This window comes from Bactrocera dorsalis, chromosome 2 (assembly GCF_023373825.1).
Source record: "Bactrocera dorsalis isolate Fly_Bdor chromosome 2, ASM2337382v1, whole genome shotgun sequence".
Classification (NCBI taxonomy): domain Eukaryota; kingdom Metazoa; phylum Arthropoda; class Insecta; order Diptera; family Tephritidae; genus Bactrocera; species Bactrocera dorsalis.
In genome coordinates this window covers 13939196-13967108 of record NC_064304.1, presented here as the reverse complement: position 1 = coordinate 13967108, position 27913 = coordinate 13939196, and the positions used below count along the sequence as shown (strand labels likewise).

General features: G+C 33.6%; 2 protein-coding genes across 9 annotated transcripts; one reads left to right on the top strand and one right to left on the bottom strand.

Annotated features, from left to right (window-relative positions):
* Nucleotides 1–723: 723 nt before the first annotated feature.
* On the bottom strand, nucleotides 724–2162 carry LOC105227634 (mitochondrial pyruvate carrier 1). The gene is made up of 4 exons (XM_019990827.2): nucleotides 2004–2162; nucleotides 1723–1878; nucleotides 1566–1666; nucleotides 724–1221 (listed from the first exon to the last, which is right to left on the bottom strand). Exons 2-4 carry the CDS (start codon nucleotides 1806–1808, stop codon nucleotides 1061–1063), a joined length of 348 nt encoding a protein of 115 aa, XP_019846386.1. The 5' UTR covers nucleotides 1809–1878; nucleotides 2004–2162; the 3' UTR covers nucleotides 724–1060.
* Nucleotides 2163–2458: 296 nt separating this feature from the next.
* Nucleotides 2459–27913, top strand: LOC105227635 (phosphopantothenate--cysteine ligase). 8 transcript variants are annotated; one of them, XM_049448751.1, is made up of 6 exons: nucleotides 2459–2613; nucleotides 3429–3888; nucleotides 4716–5159; nucleotides 14425–14610; nucleotides 18663–18800; nucleotides 23705–27913. In XM_049448751.1, the coding sequence occupies exons 2-6, from the start codon at nucleotides 3763–3765 to the stop codon at nucleotides 23753–23755; spliced, it is 945 nt and encodes a 314-aa protein (XP_049304708.1). In that variant the 5' UTR covers nucleotides 2459–2613; nucleotides 3429–3762; the 3' UTR covers nucleotides 23756–27913. The 8 variants fall into 8 exon arrangements, with proteins under 8 accessions (XP_049304708.1, XP_049304706.1, XP_049304712.1 ...); XM_049448749.1 differs by having other exon boundaries at nucleotides 2477–2775; XM_049448755.1 differs by having other exon boundaries at nucleotides 2483–2702; nucleotides 3434–3888.

Genomic DNA, 27913 nt, shown 5'->3' with positions numbered 1-27913 from the left:
TTGACCAGAAAAAAGTTAACAGATATTCTTTTGGTCTATATTATGATATTCTAAAGTTTGGTCAAAATCGGAGAACCACGGGTACAAAACCATGTCGCCAATTGATGGAATGGCCCATGTAAATCTAGAATTATTTGATCATATAATAACCAAATGGTAAAATCATAAATAGGTACTTATTTATCATTTCGAAATCGTTATTTCCCTTAATTCGCAAATTTATATACAAAAACTATGCATAAATTTTTATCAGTAATGACCGGTGGAATTATATCCGAATAGGCTACCTACCATACATACATACAACCAAATGAGAATTTCTAGATAAGTACTTGGCGTTATTCTATTATTTTTGCGTGTTGATAATTATGTATATGCACACTCATATCATCTACAGAAGCATTAACGCACGCGCCTGCCGTCGTCTAGCTATGTAATCATAAGCTCTACTTGATGTGGAAAATTTAAATCACCACAAAATTCGCTAATCTTATCGGAACTCGCTTTCATATACTTATTGTTATCAACAATAAATCTCAGTCATTGATAACAGTAGCTTTACAAAAAACTTTCAATTAAGTACAGCAATTCAAATCTAGTTACCTTTCCTTTTAAGTATATGCAACTTCGCTCCTCGCCAACTTTAGTTAAAAATATTCAAAGGTTTTGAGATAGCTGAGCTTTTGATGAATTCTAAATAAAACTTTAATAAAAGACATGTCATTTGTTTGTTCTATTAATATATTGCTAGTCAATTCGTTAATTAGGTCTTTTAAATAAACATGCAATATATGCATAGCTACTTATTTTACAGCTTATTAGCGTAATAAATATTTACACGAAGTGATGTAGTGCTCATTAGTTTTGATTGTGCTACAGTTTGTTGTTGTGATAAATTCATAAATTTTTATTAAGTGCATGAGCCGCTTTGCTTAGCCTCATTAACCAATTCGCGCTAGTTTTTGTACATTTGTATTTATGTAAGTAGAACTATGACTTCATTGTAACAGCAGCTCATGAAACAGCACCAATACGTATAGATATTACAATATAATAAGAATTACGCCGTATTCTTCTTCTCTAAAAATTCATATTTGATGAAACGTACTCCTTGTATTGTTTGGGCAGTGGCGTTTGTGAAATGGCAAGCGAATAGGAGCATATTCCTGGGTTGCACCTTCCAAGCAAATCTCATAAATACGCAAGAATAAAGTGTAAGAGCTGAAATAAAAGATTTCGCTGATTACTTAAGCTTTTTGGCTATAGAGATAATGTGTATGACTTTCAAGTGTGCTGATATGAAACTGCACGCTTAATTAAATCACAACTATGTTGAATCAAGACCGGCCAGACAACTAATTAACCAATACGAAACAAAAACAAAATCACATAAAGCTTTTAACATTGATAATAGGGGACAACGTCGTTAATGAACTTGATAGTATGTATGTAAATTTTATATATTACTATGCGTGCAAGATGCTAGCACAGCTTTACTAACAGAACACATTAAAAAATTAGCTAAGTCATCCATGAAATAAAACAAAGTATAAATACAAAATTACCGAGTGTCATTTTTCCTGAAATAAATTTTGGTTCTTTTTTGAAATCTGCAATTGCTGCCAGTGGAATACCCCAATTAGCTACGGGACCCCAGAAATGTGTGCTGCAAACGACAAAAAATAATGTATATTTTTTCTTTTAACAAAAAATCTTACAAACCTCATTAAATATTGGCGGAACTCCTTACTCTTCAATTGGTTCACCAATTGGGCGACGAGATTTTTGTTAGGTGCACGTTGGGCCATCGTGATATTTTGTTTTTCTAAGGTATTTGGTGAATACTAACTGCTACCACTTCAGAAACTCGTAAGGATGCTTGACGAAAAGAGGGGTTATATTAAGTATGCCATATGTCAACAAAAAATAATAGATAAAGCTAGTTTTTATTTCGTATTCTCAACATTTACGTATAACGCTGGAAGAGATTAATAAGAAGATACCTTGCTCCAATAAGTTATGTAAATGACAGCTACGTACACCGACAAGTAAACCACCAAAACAAACTGTCGAACTACACCGTTCACCAGCTGACAACAAACAACAATTCGCAATTATCAATTTCTCAATATCTTGACGTTTACAATTTGTTATCGCTCAAATAATTGGGGCACCTTAGTTTTTATAACGTTGCCAAACTATCTATAGATTTGGTTAGAAATATGTATCGTTACCGCCTTAGAGAATGATAAAAGAGTCTATGTATTTTTCCCGATTTCTTAAGTTTAAATATTGAGAGTCCTTTACAATAAATTTCAGTTCCCCGTTTTGTTCTTTATTTACTTGTTTTTCTTGGTTAGCGGCTTGGCAATTGAAAATAAAACACAATGTGAACGAAAACAAACTTTTGAGTCTCCCTATATTAACATCTGTTATGCTTGCTAAAGCTGACGGCAACCCTGTTCTTTTGACATTTGTTCATATGTCGACTTTGAACGTTGCTCTCTGCGCCTGTGTAATTTTCGTCAGAATTCTGGTGGACATAGAAAATATAAATGAATTTGGAGTGTAATCAGAGTTTTTTGGAACACAGCGCGGTTCGAATGTAATATGGTAATAGTAAAGTGCATCGAAATTCCAAATAATTGAATAACGAAACTAATGTGAATTGATTGCTCCGTTTTAATGTTTTTGTCTTTTCGGTACGTTGGCGACACGTCGTGAGTGTTATTATTTCTATCAATTATTAATTTCTATCAAAATTTTAAGTTAAAAGTAAGTGTAGTGCATGTGATCACAGTTCGTCAATTAATTGTTAATCTCAAAATAAAACGAAGTGGTTGATAGTGAGAATGAGAATGTGCATAGAAATTATTTGGAAAATAAAGTATGAACGAAAGTGACAAACTTATGTTTGATTTGAAAGGAGAGTGGTTTGGGTTCAAACGTGTTCTCTAAAGGCTAATTTCTAATTAGAAAATTATGGTTAATAATGAACATTTTTTACGTGTTCTAAAACAAAATGTTTTAGTTTTTTGATTATTTCGTTTATGTGTATTCGATTACCTTGGAAACCCGCAGTTTTCCATCGACTGGTAAAAACCTCTAAAGTTTTCTAATATGATAAATGTACATCTAGCATGTGCAATGTTAAAATACCAACATTTATTGGACTTTCTGATATGACTTTACTTCTGATAGGATCCCAAATATTTTTGAAGTGTTGGATGCCTATCCTTCTATTTTTCTTATTAAATTGAGGATTTCTTTCGAATGCACACATTAAGCTGAATTTATTAGAATAAATAGATGGTAGCTATTGAAGATGGTTATTCACCAAAACAAAGTTGCTAAATTCCATTTCATTATATACTTACATATTACATTTTCTATAAGTTTTGTAATTCCTTCATATTTTTCTCGCACAGTAAAGCTCAAAGTTTCTTCATTTCCGTATACCTACCAAGTTAAAACATAATACTGCTCATAACAACTCGCATACAGATATCATCGTTAAAGTTTAATTTCCGGCAACGAGTTTGAAAGGGAAGACAAACGCGACACATTTAATTCAATCAATGTTCAAATTGCAAAACCCAGCCAACTAAATATAAAACCGGAAAACTATATTTGCTACGCAAACATTGTAATTGCTTGTGACGGTGAAATTCTCGACGAAAAAAAGAAAAACACATTTAAAACAGATCGCACAGTAAATATAAATATATATACATATATATTCCTATCAAAAATTTAATCATCATGACGCACTGGGAGGATTTTTATAATACACATTTACCGCCAACCGATTTCGAGGATAATCGTTCATTATTGAAAGAATTTTGTGAACGTCACAATAAATTGCAAAACCGTATCGTCCTTGTAACGGTAAGTTTTCACATATAATTATTGTAAATAATAACATGATATATATATATGTTTGTGATTACATATGCCGGTAACCTATGAAGAATGCTGTGACATTATTTGGCAAGATATATGTAAATCCGGTTATTTAACCTGAATGGCGTGAGAAAGATACAAGTTGATGAAACAAATTTTATTTTGGATTAATATAGTAAAATATATGTTTATATTTAAATGGGATAAAAAGTTAAAAGACTAACATAGAAATTTTTAAAATAAAATTTGTTTTTATTATTCAAATATCGTTATATTCGAGGTCGATAAAACGATTTTATAATATATGTATTTGCCTTAAGCCTCAAAATAAGGCTCGGTTTCTGCGATTACATCTTCATTGTTACTAAATTGCTATCCAGCGAGCGTTCACTTGAGGTCTGAGATCTGGAAAAAGTCACTGGGTGGCGCTCACTGCCTTCATCCTCCTTGATGCTCATTTCGGTCATTAAAACTTAGCAAACCACTTTTCCTCGGTTAATTTAGCTGGTGCAGAGTGCAAATAAAGGTGATCGATCGAAACCTTGGCTTTAACTGTATTTTTTTCCTCGAAAAAATAATGCTTTATGGACACACGAAATCCTTTTGACCAATTTGTCAAATTTGTGTATGTACATAAGTATATTTTAAAGGTAAAAGCTTGCTAAGAATTATAAGGATGTAATAGTAGTAGTACCATCTACATATGTTATGTACTGACAAATATTTTCAAACATTTTCTTATCAAACCAGAAACTCCTACACATTTTCTTTTCCAATTTGCCTTTCTCAAATTTTCATTTCTGTAATTTCAGTCAGGTGGGACCACAGTACCTCTGGAGCACAATACCGTACGCTTTGTAGATAATTTTAGTGCGGGAACACGTGGCTCAGCATCTGCTGAATATTTCCTCGATCATGACTATGCCGTTATATTTATGTATCGCGTCAAGTCGCTAGAACCGTTTACACGACACCTTACCGGCCAACAATTTTTTGATATGCTCGACATTACCGACAATGGGCAAAGTACATCGATTACGGTTAAACCGGATTCCGTTGATGTATTCGCACCGATATTAGCCAAATATAAACAAGCCCGCGAATCCCAAATGATTTTGTATGTTAACTTTAACACGGTGGCGGATTATTTGTGGCTACTACGTGCCGCATGTGAATGTCTAGCGGCGTTCGAAGAGAGAGCGTTGTTATATTTAGCAGCGGCAGTATCAGATTTCTACGTTCCTCAGGATATGATGGTAAGTGTTTGTGTGCGTTTGTCTGTCGGGAATATTTGACAGATGTTACGTTGTTTTTGTATTTGTATTTTATTTCTTAAATGCCCAATTTATTATACAATTAATTTTGATTTTTGTTAACATCACATAAAAAGCAGCACAAGTAAATATGTGAAAAAATGCGTGTCACAATAATAAATTGTTTAGCAAATTGAAATATGTAAATGAGGGCAACGCCTTCTTATCGATGTATTTATAGCAAAAGCATATTTAAAAAACAAACTTTAAAAGATTAAAGAAATCGACCAAGGCAAAAAAATAAAAATGTATTTATTTACATATACGTATATATGTACATATGTATTTTAACTTAAACCTTCAGCAATATGTTATTTAAGCATTAACTTGCTTATTTAATTTCTCTTTGTTTCTACTTATCACGAATAAATAAAGTCTAGAATATTTAATGCGATTTTGTTTACACAGCTTTCTACTTTCTAATAATAGTTTTTTTTATTTTTATTTTTTTGGCTGCATTATTGGCCAAAGCAACATTTACAATCGTCGAACAAATTGTCTAGATCGACATACTATAGCATATAACTGACATGCAAATTGACCCATCACAATCAAATTCTTGTATCGAAACTTTATTTGTGAAGGGTATTATTATTATTAACTTTTCCTTTGTAACTGGTTTATTTACAAATTTATTGCCTACATACATACATACATACATATGTACAATATCGAATTCATATAAAAATGTGTATTAAATAATGAAAAACACAAAGAACATCTGGAAATTACAAAAATTAATAATTTTATATTATTCTTTTGAGATGGATGGATAAGCATAAAGAATAAAGCCATCGAATTCTGATTGGCTAAATTAAATCATGCCACAATCAGAATTTAGTAAAAAATCGTTCTCCAATTCTGTAGACATGCTGAGCTGAATGCTGAATTAAATAGTCAGCAATGACATAATAAGAAGTAGTGTAGGACACCGCAATAACAGCACATCATAACAATGCGACCATATGTCACAATCTGCTGTTCGTTTTGCTTACGCATTCTTATTGACAAAAATTTATCTGATAAGAATTTGCAACTTTTGCTAAAAATATTTTTATTTTCTACTTTTTGGCGTTTTTTTTTATGTTATCAGACTGGACAAAAACTGTGACATTTCGTAACATCTCAAAATAATAAAATATTTGAATTTTAAAAACATGCCATGACTCTTCTCCAATTTCATCTATCGATATGCCAAATATTTGTATTACAAATACTTTGAACACGTCTACGCATATCAGAGTGTTTGTGATGAAAACCGTACTTAATTTATACATACTTACATATGTGTGTATGTACTTTGTACACAAAATGTTCACGCCTGAGGTGTCATGCCATTCATTTTTACTTGCCTCACTATCAACATATCGCCGCAATGATTATCCTTAGGCTCAACATATTCATATATTCAGTCATCTACGCTACTATTTTCATCTTCGTTATTATCTTTATTATCCATATGACCATTGGCAAGGTCATTTGTACACCTCCAACTCAACAGCTGGCATTCTTCGATCGTTCTCGGTCGCCACTGCTGGCGCCCAGCTCGAGTGAAAATGAATGGAATTTTTAAAACAATGGCTGAACATCCACTTATAGACGGACACATTGTATGGGTGTGCTGCAGCAATAGGGTGATAACATGCTGGTGTTAATGCCTCCTTCTACAACACGGCCAACAGCAGCGGGCTCAAGCGTAGATAACAGCTGATTTGACAATGTTTTTTTTAACACAATACTTGAGCTGTATAAACACTTTACTTACTCTACGAGGGTTGCTCGAAAAGATTAAATTTTAATTCGTGCTTGGTGGTTATGCAGATTGACTGTATTTAATACGGAACGTCAATGACTCTATAAATAATATATACTCGTATGTATGATAAACTGCTGATATTGCATCGCTATAGCATACATCTATCATTAAACGTGTTATCCTGTATTAAAAACCTTCTTATTTGACGAGCTATTTTCATGAAATTTAGCATAGATTATTGTCCAATGCGATTGAAAAATGTCTGAACCATACAATTTTTTTTGTTAAGGAGTATTATAGCTACGATGCAACCGTAGTTATCGTTTTTTCTTGGTGTTTTTTTTTTTTTGTAGGAAAGGCTTCTTGTTGCTACTGTTTTGTTGATCATCCTTCGTATAAAATATAGTAAATGTACACATCTACATATGTAAATGACTTTATTATCATTTTCAATATTCCATTCAGTATAATTTTATCATCCGCTTTGCGTCAATGTGCCACTCCACCAGCACTTACAAGGGTCTCTTGAATATGCATGCCTTCGGCCGACATCCCCAACTATGTTATGGTGTTGGTGTGACATCTTTGCCACCACAAAGGCGCTAAGTAGACTAGATATATGTATTATGTAACTATGTGAGTCTGTTGCTTTCGCCTGTCATTTATTTGTGAAAAGTTTGCTTTCGATGTTGGGTGACGGTCGCCTTGACATTGTCCTTGCTCGCCACCACTGTCTTGCTGTCGCCAGCAGCAGTGCAAACGAGCGTAGCTTAGTTGCTTCACTGACTCTATGCTCAAATGACTGCAAACTTGGCCGTCGTTGTTTTGCTCCAATTCTCTTTGCCTTGATGTCATTGGACCGGGCTTGTGAATGAAGCGCGGAAGCGTCATTGTGTAGCGCACATACATACATATGTATATGTTCACATGTATATACATATGTATGTTTATAGGTGTGTCTGTGTGTTGCAGCTTGTTGCTGTGCCCGACCGTCTATTATTTCTAGTTTGCAATATACATAGGTAATTCATTCCGTTATATTATCTGAACAAATTTGACTCGGATAGACAAAAAAACAACATTTCCACGTATTTTAATTATTATTGTCGCCTTAAAAATATGATCCTGAGTGTGTCAACGATTTATCCAATTTTCCATACAACTGTTATAAGCTTCGGCTAGGATTGTCGATTCGTTAAAGGCACTGAGCTTTAACGAATCACGGGATTTTCGATTTCAGCTCATTAAGGGACAGTTTCGACGTCATATTCACAAACCTACGATCCATCACCAGAATTGATGCGTTACGTTCATACCCAAACATTAATGTATCGGGATATATGGAAACCCTTTGTCCATTTTAGAGGCAGTCAACATTATCTTCAGGAAACAAGAAAATTCTCTTGACTTCCTGAAAATTTTTGTCCAATTTACCGACATTTTCTAATTTTTGAAATGTCTCACGTGGGAGCGGTGTTGTCCTTCCTACTAAATTCAAACTTACTAAAATACAGTTATTAAATTAAATAAATATACACATATTATAATATGTATGTAAGGCAGAAAACAAAAACATACGTTAAATATTCAAGGCAAAATAAACGAAAATGGCTAGCGTAAAACCTATGAACTCATAATAAAAAATAAAGCCTTGTCTGGCATTTTCATTCTTCAAAAGTCCAACCAACACAATAACGATTGTTGTACTCACATTAATACTTAAGCTATAACGAGAGAGTAAAATCCATTTTCAAAACATAATGGGGGAGAGCGCGTAGGAGGTCTGCTTCCGATAGAAAGGTAATTGTAGGAGCTGCCCTATTATAAAGGGATAAACGCGCATAAATGTATATGTAGGCCATAGCACACATTCACATCCTTCTGCGGCGAAGATTTACTTGGCTTAAAGCCCGCTCGGTGACAATGTCGCATGATGACGGTGGTTATAGACGTCATAGGCAAAGAAAGCCAACTGTTGCCCGCAAGGCGATAAAAAAGTCATCATCGCATTAATTCACAGCAAAAGAAGTGAAGGCGTGTGAAGCGCGTGGGAGCGGAAAGTAAGGAGCGACAAGCATTTACAAGTGAAATTATGCAAATCAAATTACTTAACAACGACACTGACTGCTCGCTGGAAGGCGACAACAACATCAATACTGATAATGTAACAGCTTTTGCTGCAACAAAAATTGAAAAAAGTATTTACGATGCTAAAAATAGATTGTTGGCGATGTTGTTGACAATGGTGGTGATGTAGACGAAGATGGTGGCGTTGTTGTTATTATCCTTAGTAAATGTGGTGTGGAGATTGTTTCGAAATTGTTTATATAAGCGGAAAGTAACTTTTTTTTGCACGTGCTATTTATTACAAACATATTGGAAAAGTGGAATGCGCTAAAGTTTGGTAAAATTTATAGTCAAGAAGTTTGTAGCACCCAAAAGGAAACCACTTTCGTCGAAATATTTCTCATTTAAGTAAGTATGACTGTCAGTGACATCTGTGTCAAATGTCACATCAAAATATTCATTAGTGTTTACTATACACTTGTCTTCTTGAAGTACATGAAGTGTGTTCGACAAAGAAGTTCCATAAAATATTGTGTGCGGAATGAAATTTCTTGCGGCGAAATGTTCAGAATGTTGGAAAAGGCTTTCGGTGATAATTTTTTGTCTCGAGCACGTGTTTTTGATTGGTAAAAATTATACAAAAAGGGTCGCGAACGTGTTGACGACGAACTATGTACGTCCAGGACGACCATCAACATCAACTGATGATCAATACGTCAACAAAATAAAGGAAATGGAGTTTGAGAAGCGACGATTAACAGTAAGGGATCTTACTGACATCGCATATCGGAAGGATTAGTGAAAATCATTTTGAAAAATCATTTGGATCTAAAAAAAAAGTGAAAGTTCAAAAATCACAATTTTTTCGAAAAACAGCGTTGCGTCTGTGAAACAATGCTTTCCGAATACAAGGATGTCATGAAACGTATTATTACTGGCGAAGAGCCTTGGATCTATGCGTACGACCCCAAAACAGACGATCAATTGGCCGAATATCAAGCTTTTTTGACAGATTTCTTCGATTATCGCGGTGTGGTGTACTTCGAATTCCTTCCGACCGGCCAAACTGTCAACAAGAAATACCATTATAGTGTTATACATTGTTTGCCCGAAGCTATTTTTAAAAATAGGCCAGGATTATGGGCAGTCATCTCTTGGTTTTTGCACCACGATAATATACCGTTATAAATAATACCGTTATACCGTATAAATAACCGTTGCGTACCGCTTTGATTCTTCGTGAGTTTTTTTGCCAAATTTTCAATCAATATCGTGCCGCAACCACTCTATTCGCCAGATTTAGCTTCGTGTAACTTCTGCATACTCGACAAGCTCAAACGAACATTTTTTCTTGTTTATATAGAGTTTTATTTGTTGATTTTGTAAAATTTTAAATTTTAATGAATGTAATTTAATTGTTTTTCACAAAGTCATTATAGAACTTACCAAAAGTAAATATTTTATATGATTCTTTCTATTGCAAAAACTCATTTAGATAAATTCAGTTCTTTATATACATACATACATTCACCTTGACTTGCTTCGCTCAAAGTTACGTAATTTAACGTGACTTTAGCTTTCTTTTTACTTTCTAGTGCTTTGTATGCTCCTAACGTAACCGTGGAACCGTTACATCATTAAATATATAATATGCTTTCCGTCAGCTTCACGAATTAATGAAATTAATTTCAAATCTCCAAATTGCACACGACTCAAAGCATTCAGTATTTATTTTCCCTCCCCACAATTTTTAGACGCTTCCTTTTCCGCGCTAGAGGTTCATTATTTATTTTACGATGTTAAGCTCCGCTTATTGGCGCAAAAGCCTCGTGGGCTGGTTTATATGCAAGTATTTAGGTGTGCGTCTATATTTAATATTTATTGGAAACGCGCAATCGCTCTTACATAAGTGAAATTGAATTATTGTACACACATATGTACATATTTACATACATATGTGTGTGTGTCTGCTTGTTTGCCTTTTGTAAATGCTGAAGGCGCATAAAATACGAACGCGCCAAGCACCAAATGCTTTTTAGAGCTCAAGTTCCATTTGCACAGCGGAGTTTCTGGCATGCACACACAGCTTATTTCATTAGTATATCTGTATGTGTATATGTGTATATGTGTGCTGCGTAAATCGCATTTAACTGTGTTTGTTCGCATCCGAAATGATGCTCAGTCAATATTAAATGCAAATAATTGAAATGTCAAAATAAATGACAGTCATGACAATGCCTTTGTTGAAATTACCGTTAATTCAGTACATCCACATTTGTGCATAATTTATATTTTTGCTAACTGCTTCTGTGCGTGTGTGATTGATTTTTCTCTGTGTGCGTTTATTTCGAAATTCTGAAAGATTTATTAGCAAAATTTTAGTATATTTACAGGCATCATTGACATTTGCCGAAGAGCTCGTCAGAAATACATTATTAGCATACGCATACATACATACATTCAGAAGCGTTATAAATGTTCATATTTCTCATATATTTGCACGTGAAATAATCATTTTCATAAAATTGCTTTTCATTTTGTTTTGATATTCGTTCAACCACAACTCTTCGAACTGACAAGTCCAGTTAGGCTCGCAAACAGGCATGCCCGCTTTCGCCTGGACAACCAACTGTTTATCACTACTTTTAACTTTTTATACTATACATACGAATATCTATATGTATTTTTATGTTATTTATATAAGTTTGACGCCTATTGCTATATATGTTTTCTATAGTGTCGTGGCAGCAAAAGGACTTTATGCGGCAGCAAGGCTGACTGCGCTGCTCACTCGTTATTGAAGCACTGGCGTTTATGAATGAATTATACACTTGCAGCTGTTAGCTTTTCATTTTTTCTGTTGTTGCATTCTATTTATTTTCTGTTTTTAATTTTTTTTTGCATTTCGTTGCCTAATTAAAGCTCGGTTAAAGTAATTTAATAGCATCTATGTTGATTAACGCTAGCGGACAGGGCCGAAAGCATTTGACATTGTTGAAAACGTTCATATTAAAGAATGCAAATAATTAAAAAATTTCAGTATTCTTTATTTAATAGCTAGAGCATGAACTATTTTTTAAGTGTTCCGATTTTAATTCGGGCATGTGAGCGTCAAACTGTATTAGTGGAAATTGGTATTTTTTTAGGTTAAAATCCTTCTACTTTGGCTATTAATTGTAGTCGAATAAACGAAAGCTTGTTGGTACTTGCGTTTCGTAGGAAACCTGAGTTATTGAAAAGGATGCTGCAATCGTTGCCTACATTCAGGCGCTTGTCTGAAATATGAATACATCTAATCTAGTGTGAAATAAATTTTTTTTTTCATATTTTGTTAGGTTATGCTTTTAAAATAACATACTAAAACCTAATAAATAATTTTTGGATAGCAGACTTTTTAAGTTCAATAAGCTGCAACAGTTATCTTTAATCGCGATATTCTCAAACTACATTTCATATTAGAGTGATGTTATTGTCACATATATTTTTGACAAAAATTGTGAGAGAATTTTTTCAACTGCCGTTTTAGCTGTAGGAAATTTATGAGATACAAGAAAATTACTTGTATTGTTGAAAAATAATAAATGTTTCTGAGCTTTCTGTTATCGAATGGAATAATTTAGCAGATTATTATTTTTTCCTTCATTTTATGAATCATTAAATAATATAAAATGATGAATTATGGATTTTCTCGTGTTTACTTCAGAAACTATATTTTAAAAATTTATTGCAAAAAAAAAAAATAATAATATAAAAACATATTAAAAAAATATTATAACTAAAATAAAAAAATATTAAAAAAAAAGTGATAAAGCCATAATTAATATATTCTTCAATCTTTTCATATGTTATTTTGAAATATTTATGAAAATCTCATTGAATAAGAAAATTTTAAATCTCTTAGTTTCTTTGTCTCTTGTCAATGCCAACGACCATCTTCATATTTCATTTGCACGCATATTCACTTAAGTATGAAGAACCTAATCGTTTTCTATACTTACCGCTCAATTTCAATAATTTCTATATGCAGAATCACAAAGAAATTCTTTTCACGCTGTCGACATGTCACCGACTCTTTGTATTAACATACAATGGCTTCAAATTGATTATAATGCCTTAAATACACATATCATTGTGCATGTGTATGTAGGTGTGTATGTACATATGTAAAGTGGAATAATGCGATTTCTTCGGACGATTATTATTATATGCACAAATACACATTTGTATGCAAATGCTTTTGTATGCAAATGGATTGGTAATGTAATAGTGCCGGGGCGTATGAGTAACCTTACAAAGTAATATTTGTAGCAAGATGGAAATGAATGGAATGAAAGTTTTAAAACATAGATTGCTTTAATTAAGTAATAATAAAACTTCTCAAAAGAGATTATTGGGAAAATAAGCATTTTTAATTTTAAGGGAGTAGTAAAAAATGTTAAAAATTACAAAAATTAGCACCTAATGAAGTGGGCTTAAAAATTGGCACGTGACCATACCCACGACTTCAATCCTTCTAGCAAACTGAAGCAATAAAAAATTATTAATCTAGAATAAATCGCATCCACGGAAAAGTTGGATTTAAGGGGATATTCTACTCTATAAATCAAATTTTGGGCAGTTTTTTTAATTATATTTAAAAAAAAAACCAAAAATATTTTTACTATCTATTTTTATGGTGTTTTTTTTATTGATATCTTAAGAATACAAAAAAAAATTACAAAAAAATATTAAAAATTAAAATAATTAGAGGGGGGGAGAGACAGGTCTAAAAACAATCGCGCATCCTGGTGACATTGATCCTGACTCTCCTGGTGGTCTGAAAAAAAAATCAAAAGAAATTCTTAATCAGTAAGGATGCTGTTATAGTCCCTACCTCAGGGAACACAAAAAATTTTTTTTTGAAAAATGGCGACTGCCTGAAAGTAAAAATCTTTTTTTAGGCTTTTTTTTGAAATTCCTGACTTTTTTAAAATATTAAAAACAAAGGATTAAGGATTTTGTACCAATTTTTTAGGCTGTTTTGACTTTTTTTAATAGCACAAATTTAAATTTGGGGACCTATATTAAATAATAGTAATATATGTACATATGTATATTAAATAAGTCTACAGCCGCATCACAAGTTTGATATCAGTACCCTCGAATTTATGAAAAAATCTCGGCTTCATTCGCTTATTACATCCCCTTTGTGTGTAATTATAACTTAAGTTCAATCAATAAAATTTTGAATGCAACTTGCCACTCATCATCTAAATATATACAATATTCTCATAATTATTATATATTCTCATATTATTTTGCGAATCCCTTTCATCATTTGACATATTAGTAAATGCATGTATGTATGTACAAGTATATTATTATTTTGATTTACTTTGCTTGCAGCCTACTCACAAAATACAGTCCGGTCAAGGTGCACCGACAATCTCGCTGCAGTTGGTGCCAAAAATGCTTGCGCCATTGGCAAGCCTCTGGGTGCCACATGCATTTGTTGTCTCATTCAAGCTGGAAACAGACGAGAATTTATTGATTACTAAGGCGCGCGATAGTCTCTTCAAGTACAATCATAAGGTGAGTACACGTGCACTTCAATTATGAGTATATGACATATGTATGTATGTATATTACGTACACATACATATGCATATTAATATGTCATATTTCCTTTTATGTTAGCATGCTTTAGTTTGCCCTCTGGCTAATATGCCCCTTCAACTGCGGCCATTTGCATTTCTATAGTTTACCTTTTTGAATTAACCCTAGTCAACCCACCGATGACACACCCAACACAGCCCAATAATAGCAAAAAATGCAAAAGAACACTACAAAACGTGTTGTGCAATTTAAAATATCAATATTTGCATTTGTGGCCTGAACTCTGTTGGCCCGGTGGCCTGTTGGTAATGAAAGTGGTCGACAGCACGACAGCACGACAACCAAACAGACTGACACGCCAACATTCCAAGGCACAAACATGCCTTCGATCGTTGCATATTTGGTTTATTAATACTCATAGTTATTCATAAGTGAATGTAGTATGTATGTAAATATGTAGGTGTTTAATGTTGTTGGCGATTAGTATTTAATGGCATGTGGACATTCGATTTTAAAACGTTTCATTTGCATTGCCCGATATATTCGTGTTTTTTCGTAATTATAAAAATTTACTAGAGCGAATGTTTGAACGAATCCTTGAACTTATATTGTGACAAAAAAGCACCCGAAAATCGTAATAAAATCCCCGGGGCAAATGATATTTAAAAAAAATTTATTTTACTAAGTTGGTAGGACTATCCTCTTCAACTAATGAAAATATTAAAAAATAGAGGATGTGGTGCTTGAAAATCGTCAGGCAAATGTTAGAGACATGGCAAGAGAGCTCGGCATCTTTCGCGGATTCGTTCGAATGCCAAAAACGTAATGCCGCTCCGTGGAACCGGTTTTCAGTCGATCGAAGAGATAAAACAAAATTCGTGAAGGCCATCCCAAAAAGTGCTTATGATAAGTGTTTCGAGGGCTGGAAAAATCGGTAGTATAAGTGTATTGAATCTGTTGAGGATTACTTTGAAAGCGACAAAATAAATTTTGATGAACAATTAAATATTTTGCGTTTTATTTACAATTTCTTTCGTACTTTTTTATCACAATGAATGTCAAGATTGCTTTAACGAGACATAAAAAACGCTTAGTTAATGAGAGCCTTCCGATATTTAAAGGTAGTAGGATTGTAATATAGAGAAAGTGCCGTTAGAAAGCCGCTAGAATTGATTTACTGGATAATCTTCGTATGGAAAGGTCATAAAAGCCATTAGGGGCATCCGTATAAAAAAATTTCCAGCGAAAAATACAGCTGTGTAAGAGCAAGGTTAGGTTGCTGGGTCCGAACTTCAGTTTATGAAGTGAGTATATTTTAGTATTACATAGACTGGAAAAAGATCAACAGAACTGAAGTACTTGTTGATTTACTACATAATCCCCCTACGGAAGGTCATAAAAGCCATCCGCGAAATCCGTCTAAGTAGCATTCCAGTGAAATAAAGTGATTGTGTAACAGCGAGGTTAAGTTGCTGGGTCCGGCCTTAAAATTTTTAAGAGAGTGAGAGTATATCTTAGTATTACATAGACTGGAATAAAATCACCAGAAAGAAGTTAAGCAGAAGTAAACATACCAACAAAATTTAACCTTTATACGCTAAACCGAAGTCCGACTATAATTTGCAACTGATTTAATCCACACTACCCACCGAACTATTTTGTGCGCTTGTCGAATTTATGTACTATACATAACAGTTGGGCAGAAATATTCGTATCTTTTTGATCAGCTTGGGTGAGGTGTAATGACGATCCTACAATTTCTTGATAATATTGCACAATTGGCCTCTTGGATTACTCAGTATCAGCGACTACCTCTTCATTGTCACAAATTTGTTTTTCCTTGGAGGCCAGATCCAGTGAACACGGTGGATGAAGAAACAATTTGAAGCCTTATTTAAGAAACTTTGAAATAGCTTTTATCTCGACGAATCGATGGCCGACTATGAGTTCGGGCGGTACTCAATTTACGAGTACACAGAGCTTTTTCATAATAGTTTTTTCGATTTTTATCTTTTGTGATATTTTCATCGTCTTCAGATCTCATATGGACGGCACGGAATTTCGCAAACCATTTAAAGTACTCTCACTAAGCATTATTGCGACAGTTGTGCAAATTCGAAACGTGCCTTTTGAAGGTTATGTCTAACTACAGAATATATCCGCACGAAGTTGTTAGCCTGCAATGTTTGTAATTTCAGCAGCGTTCCCAAAAGTATTGCAATGATAATCCAACAACAAAGTATCATATGACGCTAAGTTGATTATCTGAGGTGCACGCTCGACCTACTAGCCGGTTTCAGTGTCATCGCTTGCAAATAGCCAATTTGTCGACACTCATAAGCCTCTCCTCTCTCTCAAAATTCCTTGGTAATGCATCCTCACCAAACGCACCAGCCTCTAAGGCGTGACGGGTACACATTAACGTTGAAATTGTTTACCTATTTGCGGGGAGATAACCATGTTTGCTGTAATTAGCGGATAGCCAATTTAATAATAATGTTTTGGTCGGGGCTGAACCACCCTTCTTATAGCAAACATAAATACTAACTATGTTTTTCCAACAAAGTAATACACACCATGAACTCTTCTTGTTATGGACAATGGCTTAATTGTATGGCGGGTACAGAGAAATCGAGGAAAATTAATATATCAGTTTAGTTTATGACAATTTGTAAGGTTAAGTTTCGTGCATGCCAACAATTTATTTGCCTTTGAAAAGCATACCAAATGTTTTTATTTCGAAATTGTCACATAGTTTCAGCGCGTTTTCAATGCCAAACATCTCAGTGCACCTTTGTTTACATGCTTACACACACACACATGCATAGTATTTTTTTTTTTACAGTTTACCTGGTTTGCATTGCTGACCTTCATTTTGTCTGTATGTGTGTGTTTGTATGGAAATTAATATTTTTTTCGCGGCATTTATACCTACATACTCGTATTCCACTCTTTTTTATTTTTTTTTTTTAAACTGTCACAATCACGTGTGCCATGCAAAACCCTGTGGCATGTGGCAATACAGTAATGTACATGTGTATGTGTATAGCTTTTAGCTATTTCGCTTTCGTGCCACACATTTATATGTCACTATGTAAATAACGTTATTAGGGTCATTAAAAATATTTAACGGCTTTGTCGTAGAAAGTAATATTCTTTGGAAACTAAAAAGTGCCAAAAGATGTAGAGAATATTATATCATGTACGGAACTAGTAATTAATGATAATATATAATTTTTTTTTCTACAAACTACACACACCCTAATTGCCAATGGCACAGAAAATAATGCTCAATTATTATTTCTGACACACTTTAATGATCAAATCTTCACTCAATACAATTATTGTTGCGAAATTACACGCCCTAATACTCAATGAATCCCATAGAATATGCAATTATATATTGTAACGGACTGACATGCCCTAATTATCAGTTTTCAATAGATGCTTAATGGATAAAAAATATAAAAACATTTTATTGTTCCAAACTGATACGCCCTAATGCCCAGGTAATACGCAAATAGTTTTGTGTTACAAACTAACAGACCCTAATGCACAGGTAATACGCAAATAGATTTTTTATACAAAATGGTAGACCCTAATGCTCAGCTCTTCACACAATAATACCTTACAACAACTGTACGAACAAAATAAACCGTCAATACACAACTATTGTTATTTTTTCTTACAAAATACCATACCCTAATGTCCATTATTAGTATGATAACGCCTAAAATCCTCTTTTTGATCTCCGTAAACATAATACATTTTAAAAAATATATATAATTATTTTTTATTACAAACTGACACACCCTAATGCAATTTCCTTCAATATTGCCCTGAAACAACTGTCTGCGCTCTTACACGTTATATATACATATATATATGTATATATACATAAAACTAAATAAGTACACTTAACCATTTAGGCGTCGTTCATGTTTCTTTCTTTAGCCCACTTTTTCACCTTTTTTCATTCGTAAGCTTTACTGTTCATTATTTCATATATTTTTCTCCTCCCCACGCAGATGGTTATTGCGAATATTCTACAAACACGTAAACATCGCGTCGTTTTCGTTTCGCCAACCATGTCGTACGAAGTGCATCTGAGCAGAGAGCAAGCGCTGCAAGGACTCGAAATTGAGGAGCCGATTGTTGCCGATCTCGTAAGTACTATTCACCAGTTAATTTATTTTATTACATAGCCGTATTCAATTACTACACACTAATTGACTGTTTCCTTTTCACGAATATTTTGTTTTTTTCTGAACTGTATTTTATTGTTATTGTTCTCTTTATGGAAAGGGGAGGTTAATAACGCTGCATAAAGTGTCTTTCATTTCAAATGAACTCATATGGTACAAAAAATAGTTTTTTAATTGAAGCAAAACAATAATAGATTTTCTAGAAAAGCAGCTTATTTCAACGTTAAACTTAAAACTTCTTTCATATTTCATATTAATCTTATTAATATTTTGAAAATGTAGAAAATGAGATATGAATGTATCTTTTAAAATATTTTCCAAAAATTTTAAATTGATTCCGCAACTAGTTTCTGAGATAAGAATTTGTAATCGGCACTCGATCTTTAAACGCTTTTCTCGAATCGCTGTTTAAAATCGGCGAGGAAAATACTTCGAAACGGCTTGACCGACTTCCTTGAAGTTTTCTCTCGATTATCTTGGACATATTTTTCAGATAATGATGGAAGGAATATGTTTTTTTACAATAATACAAGTTTGACTTTTTAAGTAAATTTAAACTTTAGATTTTTACAAAAAAACACTTCTTTTGAAAGCCGCCATTTTGTCTGTATTAATTTATAGTAATAATAAATTTGTTTGGGTTTTGGTTATTAGATAGTTTTAAGTAGAAATCGGCTACGGGATCAAGGCAATCCAGAACTTAAAAAAAAAATACCGACTATTAAAGTTCATTAAATTCTGTAAATAATATGTTGTGGATGAACGAGAAGGATCTTTAAGAAACTTGTCTGGAATTAGAAGATCTAAGATGATAGTTGGAAGTTAAGAAAAAATGTGGGATTGCAAATAAAATTTGATTGTGGTTGATTCAAGAAAATGTCGTTGCGAAAAAACAAGTCGATGCATATGATGCCGGTTAAGCCACCTGTGATCTAGTCAGACTATAGGCGGCCAATTTGATGTTCAACTTATTGGAAATAATTTTCGATATTCTTGCCTAATTTATACCTTTGCTAATCGTCAGTATCTGATGGGTTTCGCAATGCTTGTAAGGAATGGAGTTCGCAAAATGTTTCTTTCATTCATCTCCTGGCGAGATTTATTCTGGTACATGTCAGAACTTCGATCTGAAAACGTTTACATCTGATAACTATACGTTTAAGGGGGTGGGTATTCTATTCTAGAAATAAAATTTTGGGCAGTTTTTTGAATGTTATTTAAAAAAAAACCAAAAATATTTTTACTATTCATTTTTTTATGGTGTTTTTTTTATTGATATCTTAAGAATATAAAAAAAAAAATAAATTCCAAAAAAATATTAAAAATTAAAATAATTAGAGGGGGGGAGAGACAGGTGTAAAAAAATGGCGCATCCTGGTGACATTGATCCTGACTCTCCTGGTGGTCTGAAAAAAAAAATCAAAAGAAATTCTTAATCAGTAAGGATGCTGTTATAGTCCCTACCTCAGGGAACACGAAAAAAATTTTTTTTTTTGAAAAAATGGCGACTGCCTGAAAATAAAAATCATTTTTTACGCTTTTTTTTTTTGAAATTCCTGAATTTTTTTTAAATATTAAAAACAAAGGATTAAGGATTATATAAAGATAAAGGATAAAGGATTATATAAAGAAGGTTCACACAAAATTTCAAGTAAATCGGTTGTATAGAACTTGAGATAATGCCGGTACCGTGTGGAAAAAAGTAGTTTCGAGAAAAACGCGTTTAAAAAAGTGAGTCTACCTACCTACCGGGCTAGGTACTGCGTCACTAAAGTAACTGTAGCTCTTAAAATAATTTTAATTTTTAAAAATCCTTTGGAGGATATGTTCTTAAGGGTCTAAATTTTAAATATATGTATTTATGAAAAAAAAAATCGAATATTCGAAATTCTAGAGTAGAATACCCCCTTAAATGATATTCAAGTTGTTTGTTAGTCCGTTCTTTTGTCTGAACTAAAAAAATCTGTGTGTCCGTAGTGTATTTTTTATATCCAAGAATTCTAAATAAATTTTAGTGGACGTTACTGTAACAAGTAAAAGTCGAGTCCAGTAAAAGAAGCTCTTTACAATAGCTTCCTTCCATTGTTGTTTATCCGCAGCAATGATAAACAATATTACGGAAGCAAAACAATTTTTTAAATACATTCAAAAACCTTCTATTGTCTTGTTCTTGTTCTATTACTGTGTATTATGCCAGTTAAGTAGTGCACCTGTAAAAATTTTAAAATTAATCCTTTTTTACGTTGAAAACATCAAAACACGATAACATTATTCAGTACTTAAACTTTTTAGCAGTAAACAATCCTTAGGCTTTGTTTTCAGAGACTGTTTTAAAGAGTTAAAAAATATTCACACACACACGCGCACAATAAAGGATTATCGCATTACTTGTTTACGCCTACCTGTCCTTGAAAACTGCTCGATATTTGGAATCAACCCAAAGAATTGTTAAGTTAAGTTCTACCTGCTACCGTAACTGTTCGGCAGACGACGATATAAAGCCGAGCAATTTTGCATATCGGCACATTCGCTCAATATCAGCAGACAAGTAACAAGTCGCAAAATTTATCATCTTGAAAAATAGAATAATAATTAAAATATTATTACACAAAATGCCTGGCATCCTTAAGAAGACTGAAAACGAAAAGAAGTCCGACACCGTGGAAGACTCAGGAGAGTCTAATTTGTCAAGTCGAGCAGCAGACGTGACAACTGAGCCACAACCTATACACTTAACGGCACTTCAACGTCTGTCTATATTAGCTGCTATAATTGCTTTCCAGGATCGCATCGATAAAGAGGAGGAGGAGGAAGAAAGCGATAGTGAGAGCGACACTGATGATAGTGATAGCGATTGGGACGAAGCTGATTATTTCTATTCATCTGCACCAATTCACCCATATGCATTGGAAACTGCTAGGTTAGAACCGCAAATGATTGATGAAACGGAGGAAGAGTTATTGGCTGAACGACGTCGCCTACGACGTTCCAATAAACAATCTGAAAACTGTGATAGGAGACCAAATTGACATTTCGATCACGAGAAAATAGTTACTTCAGAAGAATTGGACCATTTGTTTGCTTGCCTTGTTGAAAAATTTGTAATTTCATTTCTTTATTTAATAAACTTAATTGTCAAAGCATAAAAAATATAAACGTTTTTTAAAAAAGTATATATTATATACTACAATGTACCATTTTATGATTTTCAGAATTGTATAAAAAGGGGAGGTCTATCTTAATTTTAAGCGTTAGGGTGCTGAAAACATAGAGTTTTCGGGTTTGCTATTGAAATTTGTACATTAGGACGAACATTATGGCTGACTTATTAGCCTACTTATCCGAAAGAACATTTATCGACAAGATCCTTCATTGTACTATTTTTGGGCCTATATTCGTGTAGGTTTTTTTTTCAAAATTTTCCAGCTCATCTCAGAATGCTTAGTATGATTCAAAGCTCTAACATTTTTTCATGTATAATCAAATTACTTATTCCATCAGAACAGCGCCGGTCCGTTGACTTCGCGATTTTTGATGAATAAATGAATGAATCAAACCTATTTTAGTATCGTATTCTGCATCGACCGAAACATATGAGAGTCAGAATGAACACGGTTTGAGCTATAAGGCGGGGAGGCAAAAATTTCAAAGCCGTTCCTTTCCCCAAATAGTTTTTAACCGATCTATCGATAAGAGAAGAGTGTTGCCATAATAGATTATTGTCCCGTGTTTAGTCCCAATTCCAGGGGGTTTCACCAATCGATCGCTTCAATTGATTAGTTGTTGTCGTTAGCATTCCTAATTAATGGTTTCGCCACATTTTAGAAACTCACAATAGCACGCCTTTCTGTTCCCACCGAATACAGAGCATCATGGATATTCGGCTTTGCCATTGATTTCGTTGGTTGTCAAGATTTCACATATGATTTGTGGTTGTTACGAATTCATTTTTTTATTAAAATGTGATGCAAAAACGACTGTTTTGTTACCGCTCATGCAGCATTTGTGAATCTGGCTGCTTGAGTGACTCACAAAGACTGTGCGAGCTCAACGTCGTTGCCGTCTTCCAAGTCAAAATCACTACTTTTATATCGTGCAAACCAGTTTTGGCACGCTTGCTCAACTAGAGCATATTTATAAACTTTCCTTCCCCTAGGACATATTAATGTAATAAAGAAGAACTCCCCGAAAATTACCTTTTTCATATTTGAGTGAAATAATTAAACAACAATCATTGATACTTATATACTGAAAAAGGTGCACTAGGGCAGTAGGTTTCTAACGCAAGTCCGGAATATTGTTAACATAATCAAGTTACGTTATCTCTTGGCAAACTGCACGAACATATTTATTAACCCAATAATTCAATGAAGATGGTTTTGAAAAAAGTGTGTTTGAGCGGTTCAGTTCTTCTGACGCTGAAATCAATTTCTTCAAGTTTAGGTTAAAGAAATTAGTCTTATAAAAACAGTGCGCACTCACACATTGTTGGCTCTGTTTTCATCTCTCTCTTTCTCGTCCTGCTCTTGGTAACACCCTACTGGTATCCTGAAATCTAATCGTCCAATTTTATGCAGCGGTGGTGCATTGGAAGTTTAAACGAGACTTTTTTATATATTATTACACCTTTCATAATTCTTAAAAGTGCAAGAGTATTTAATCTTCAAATATTTAAGTCATTTCTTACTTTATTATATACTAACTTATACATTATATTTTAAAACGCCTAAATATATTCTGTACATTTTTAAGATCAGTTTTCTTGAGTTTCACTTTACTATGCCAATAGGGTAATCTCAATACATATACTATATATTATAATATAAGGTAACGTTTTACTATGTGTATATATCTTTCATTCACAGGTGAAAAGGCACAGTGAATACATAAACGGAGCATCAACGAATCGACAATGACCACAGTCGGTGCGGCAAAGACGTCACATGCAGGTCGACTGTCGCGTGACAACACCACATTTTTGTCGTCTATTGAATCCAGGACCAGGCGTCGGCCGTAAATATTAATTTAAGGTAAATGTGTGTGTACAACATCGCTATAAGTGATTGTCAATATACATACATATATAAATATATGTGTATGTAAGTGGGGGAAAGTTATTAGAAAAGCAACAGAGGCAATAGCATCGATTGAAGGTTATATCACAATTAGTTTATAAAAATAACATAAGAAATATTAAAGTACATATATAGTTTTTATACAATAAGAATGCAACAGAGAAATAATATACGATTAATAGTAACTTTCATATTTTTTACATATATCTGTAGTATACATACATAATATACAACCCATATCTGACGCCCTAAAATACCTCCTATAACCATACATAACTTGGTATGTACTGAAACATTAGTAATTTTGGTTGGCTAAAAGTTTTCAGTGTTTCAATTTATGAGCATTAAATTTCGACATAGAAAAGAGAGCGAGTATATCTGCTGATCTTTGTTTTCTGTTATGGATATTAAATGAAATTCTCGCTCAGAAGTAGTTCCCGAATGATTTCTATCTTCTTGTTGCTCAAACTACTAATTATGAAGAAAACCAAATATAGGTTTCTCTCTGGCTTCTCTTGGTTCCGCTTAGTCTTCGACTAGGCCATTCTGATTCCCATCTATTTTTTCTTAACTTTCTTTCGACAACCCGGTTAAATTTACATTGTCACAAACCAAAAAAAAAAAAATGAAAGCGATCATACATATTGACACTTAGTATACACGTAGAAAAAGAAGATCAAAACTGTAACAAATCAGTGTAATTTTATTTATTAAAAAAAGTGTTGAAATAAGACTATATTATAGCAAACGGATTTATATCTAGGGCGACTATCGATTCACCTTTTGTATGTATGTAAAAGGCTTTTTGCTATTATTACGATTATTATTTTGATCACTACATTGCATTTTCGTAAATTACAGTCTGGCATTATTCAATTTCAAAAATTTTACAAAATGCTATTATTAGTATAATCTCCCTGAACATTAATGCACTTGCTCCAACGATCGTCCAATCTGTGGATCCCATCCCTGAAGTGAGAATCCAGAAGGTCTGCAAAATACGCTTCAACAGCCGTTATGACCTCTTCGTTTTGTTCTAGAAACAAATGAAAGTCGCTGGGTCCAACAATTCGAACTTTAATTCATGGATTTTAGTCATTGCCAAAATGCTCTTGTGACACGGTGCATTGTCCTGATGAAAAAGGATTTTTTTCTTCGGCGAATCGGGTCTTTTTTCGCAATAATATTCAGAATGTATTGTTTGCAAGTAATCTTCAAACAAAATTCGTCTCGCATCCCAAAAAACTGATGTCATAACCTTTTTGGCCGATTTCCGGACACGAACTTGTTTCGAAGCCGAACATGGCCACTCTTTAGCCTCTTGTTTTGATTCAAGATCATGGTGATAGACCCAAGTCTCATTCATAGTGATGAATCGACGTACAAAATCCACGTTATCATTTTTAAATCGCTCCAAATGTTGCTGAGAAGGTCGCATTCGAATGTGTATTTGTGCCATTGGTAGCGAATGCGGCAACCATTGTGTACACAGCTTTCCAAAACCCAAAATTTCACTTAAACTATGGCTCACACTGCCTAATGTGTAGGGCCTCTATTAAATCTCTCTCAGTCAATCGACAATCTTTCAAAACCATGTCCTGTATTTGGACTATAATTTCTGGTGTTGATGCGCTTTTTGGACGTCCTTCACGTGGATTGTCTTCAAGGCTTGTACGTCCACGTTTAAATTCAGCAACCCATCTTTCTACTGTTCTAATTGTAGGTGAACAATCATTATACACTTTTAACATTCGTTCGTGAATTTCTTTTGGTGCTACACCTTCCAAAAATAAGAATTTTATCACTGCACGATATTCAATTTTTTCCATTGTAAAAAATACTGTGACACGGCGACACTAAATGGCTTGTAAACAAAGAATGAATTGACAGATTGAAATGAAACTTCACATACGTTCATATGAAGAGTGTACCAAGAAAACAAAACAATATTTTGGGCTAATAGCGACGGTTTTTTATTCAACATAGTTTCCTTTAAGGGTGATTATAGCGATTCTCTAACTTTTTGATACCATTTGTGTAATATGATTTGTCCTTTGCTTCAAAATAGGCCTTAGTTTCGGTGATCATCTCTTCATTCGACAAAAGTTTCTTCCCAGCGAGCATCCTTTTGAGATCTGAGATTAGGAAATTCGAAATCAAATTCATGGATTTTTGCCATCGTTTTCACTAACTTGTGACACGGTGCATTGTCTTCGTGCAGCAGCACTTTTTTTCCAAACGAGGTAGGTTTTGGGCAATTTCGTCTTTCAAATGGTCCAATAAAGCTATGTACAAGGTTTTCCAATAAGTGTGTTATGCTTTCCTTAAAAAATGAACATATTAATTGTCAATGAAATTCAAAAGTCTTTTATTTAATGTGAACCACAATCGATACAATCGTTCGACCAAAAACCACACCAAACTGTTAATTTAGGTGAATGTATTGATTGTTCATTAATAATTGGTGGATTTTCTTCGCACCAGAATCGACAGTTTTGTTTATTTACCACACCACTCAGACGCAAATAGTCGCTGTTGATGGTCCTTCCTTCTCAAAGTTGTCAATAAAAATTATTTCTTGCGCATTTCCAACTGTTTCGTTTTTCCATGCTGTGGAGCAGGTTCATCGTGTGCAGTTAACTCGAATGACTGTTGATTACACTTCGGAGTGAAATGATGTAACCATGTTTCATCCACTGTCACATATCGTTGTAAAAAGTCGAGTTTATTACTCTTGAACATCTCCAAACACTGCTCCGAATCATCAACTCGTCGTTGTTTTTGCTCGAAAGTGAGCTTGCGCGTCACCCACTTTGCACACAGCATTCTCATACTCAAATATTCGTGAATGATAAGTTGATATCTTTTGAATGCCAGCCATCTCGAATAACTTCACTTTACGGTTATTCATATTATATTTTGTGGACTTTTTGATGTTTTCCTCGGTAGCAATTTCTTTTGGGAGTCCACTGCGTCTTCGGTGCTTATTTCACCACGTCTAAACTTAGCTTACAAATCCTTGATGGTTGATTTTCCTGGGACAGTGTCCGAAAAACTCGTGTTTATGCTTCAACTGTATTTTTCGCTTCAAAAAGCAATGTTTTATTAATACGTAAAACTCCGTTTTATCCTTTAAATAATAAAGATTAGTACATCAAATACAAGATGTGCCAAACGTATAGCGTCAAAAAAAGTTTCTTTTTGTTGAGTTAATTTTTACATAAAGTAAAAATGAGTCAAAAGATTTATTTTTGAAAGTACCGAGATATACCATCTTTATTAATTGTCTTAAGACAAGTTCATGGATCTTATTGCTTTTATATTATACTAACTAGTGTGTTTACTTATTATTAGTTGATGGCTTGTTTACATATAATATATTGTTTGTTGAGATACATTTCCTTTGTTCTAAGATAAGGTTGTTTTGATATTTTTTGTTTACGCAAACTCAAAGTTGTTTTGATGTTTGTTTGTTTATGATATTTTGATAAAATAATATAATAAAAAATACCTTCCTTAACTCGTGTACAATGACGAGACTCATAAGAAGTATTCACCTCATTAGATGGTTCGATACTTTTTGGTGGCGCCGTGGTGGAAATCTTTAAGGCAGAGTTGCCTCAGATTCTTAGCTCTTTATATTTTTCCACTTACACACGGAATCCACTTCTTGCAATGAAATAATAGATTTATTATTTATTTATTTGATTTTATAAAGAACTCAATGAAAAAATGGAATGTCTCATTTGGTAGCGTCTGGTGGCGTCAGAAGTTGCTAGAAATATTGGGTAGTCGAAAAAGTCTTTTCGTATTTTTTTAATAGATGCCGTTGCAATTGTATATCTCCAGTGCTACCAATCACATTGTTTCATACCTAATAGTGTAGGAAACGTGAGATTTTAAGCTTCATTTAACCAAAAAATAATTTCGGGAAAGTAGAAAAAAAGTTACAGCTGCTCGAAAATGAGTGAAAATAATGAAGAAATTCGCTCTACTATT

Coding starts and splice junctions, on each gene's coding strand:
- LOC105227634 (XM_019990827.2), bottom strand. CDS start 1,808: ATGGCCCAACGTGCACCTAACAAAAATCTCGTCGCCCAATTGGTGAAC. Junction 1,667..1,722: donor TTCCGCCAATATTTAATGAG/GTTTGTAAGATT, acceptor TGTCGTTTGCAG/CACACATTTCTGGGGTCCCG. Junction 1,222..1,565: donor TTCAGGAAAAATGACACTCG/GTAATTTTGTAT, acceptor CTTTTATTTCAG/CTCTTACACTTTATTCTTGC.
- LOC105227635 (XM_049448751.1), top strand. CDS start 3,763: ATGACGCACTGGGAGGATTTTTATAATACACATTTACCGCCAACCGAT. Junction 5,160..14,424: donor ACGTTCCTCAGGATATGATG/GTAAGTGTTTGT, acceptor CTTTGCTTGCAG/CCTACTCACAAAATACAGTC. Junction 14,611..18,662: donor TCTTCAAGTACAATCATAAG/GTGAGTACACGT, acceptor CTCCCCACGCAG/ATGGTTATTGCGAATATTCT.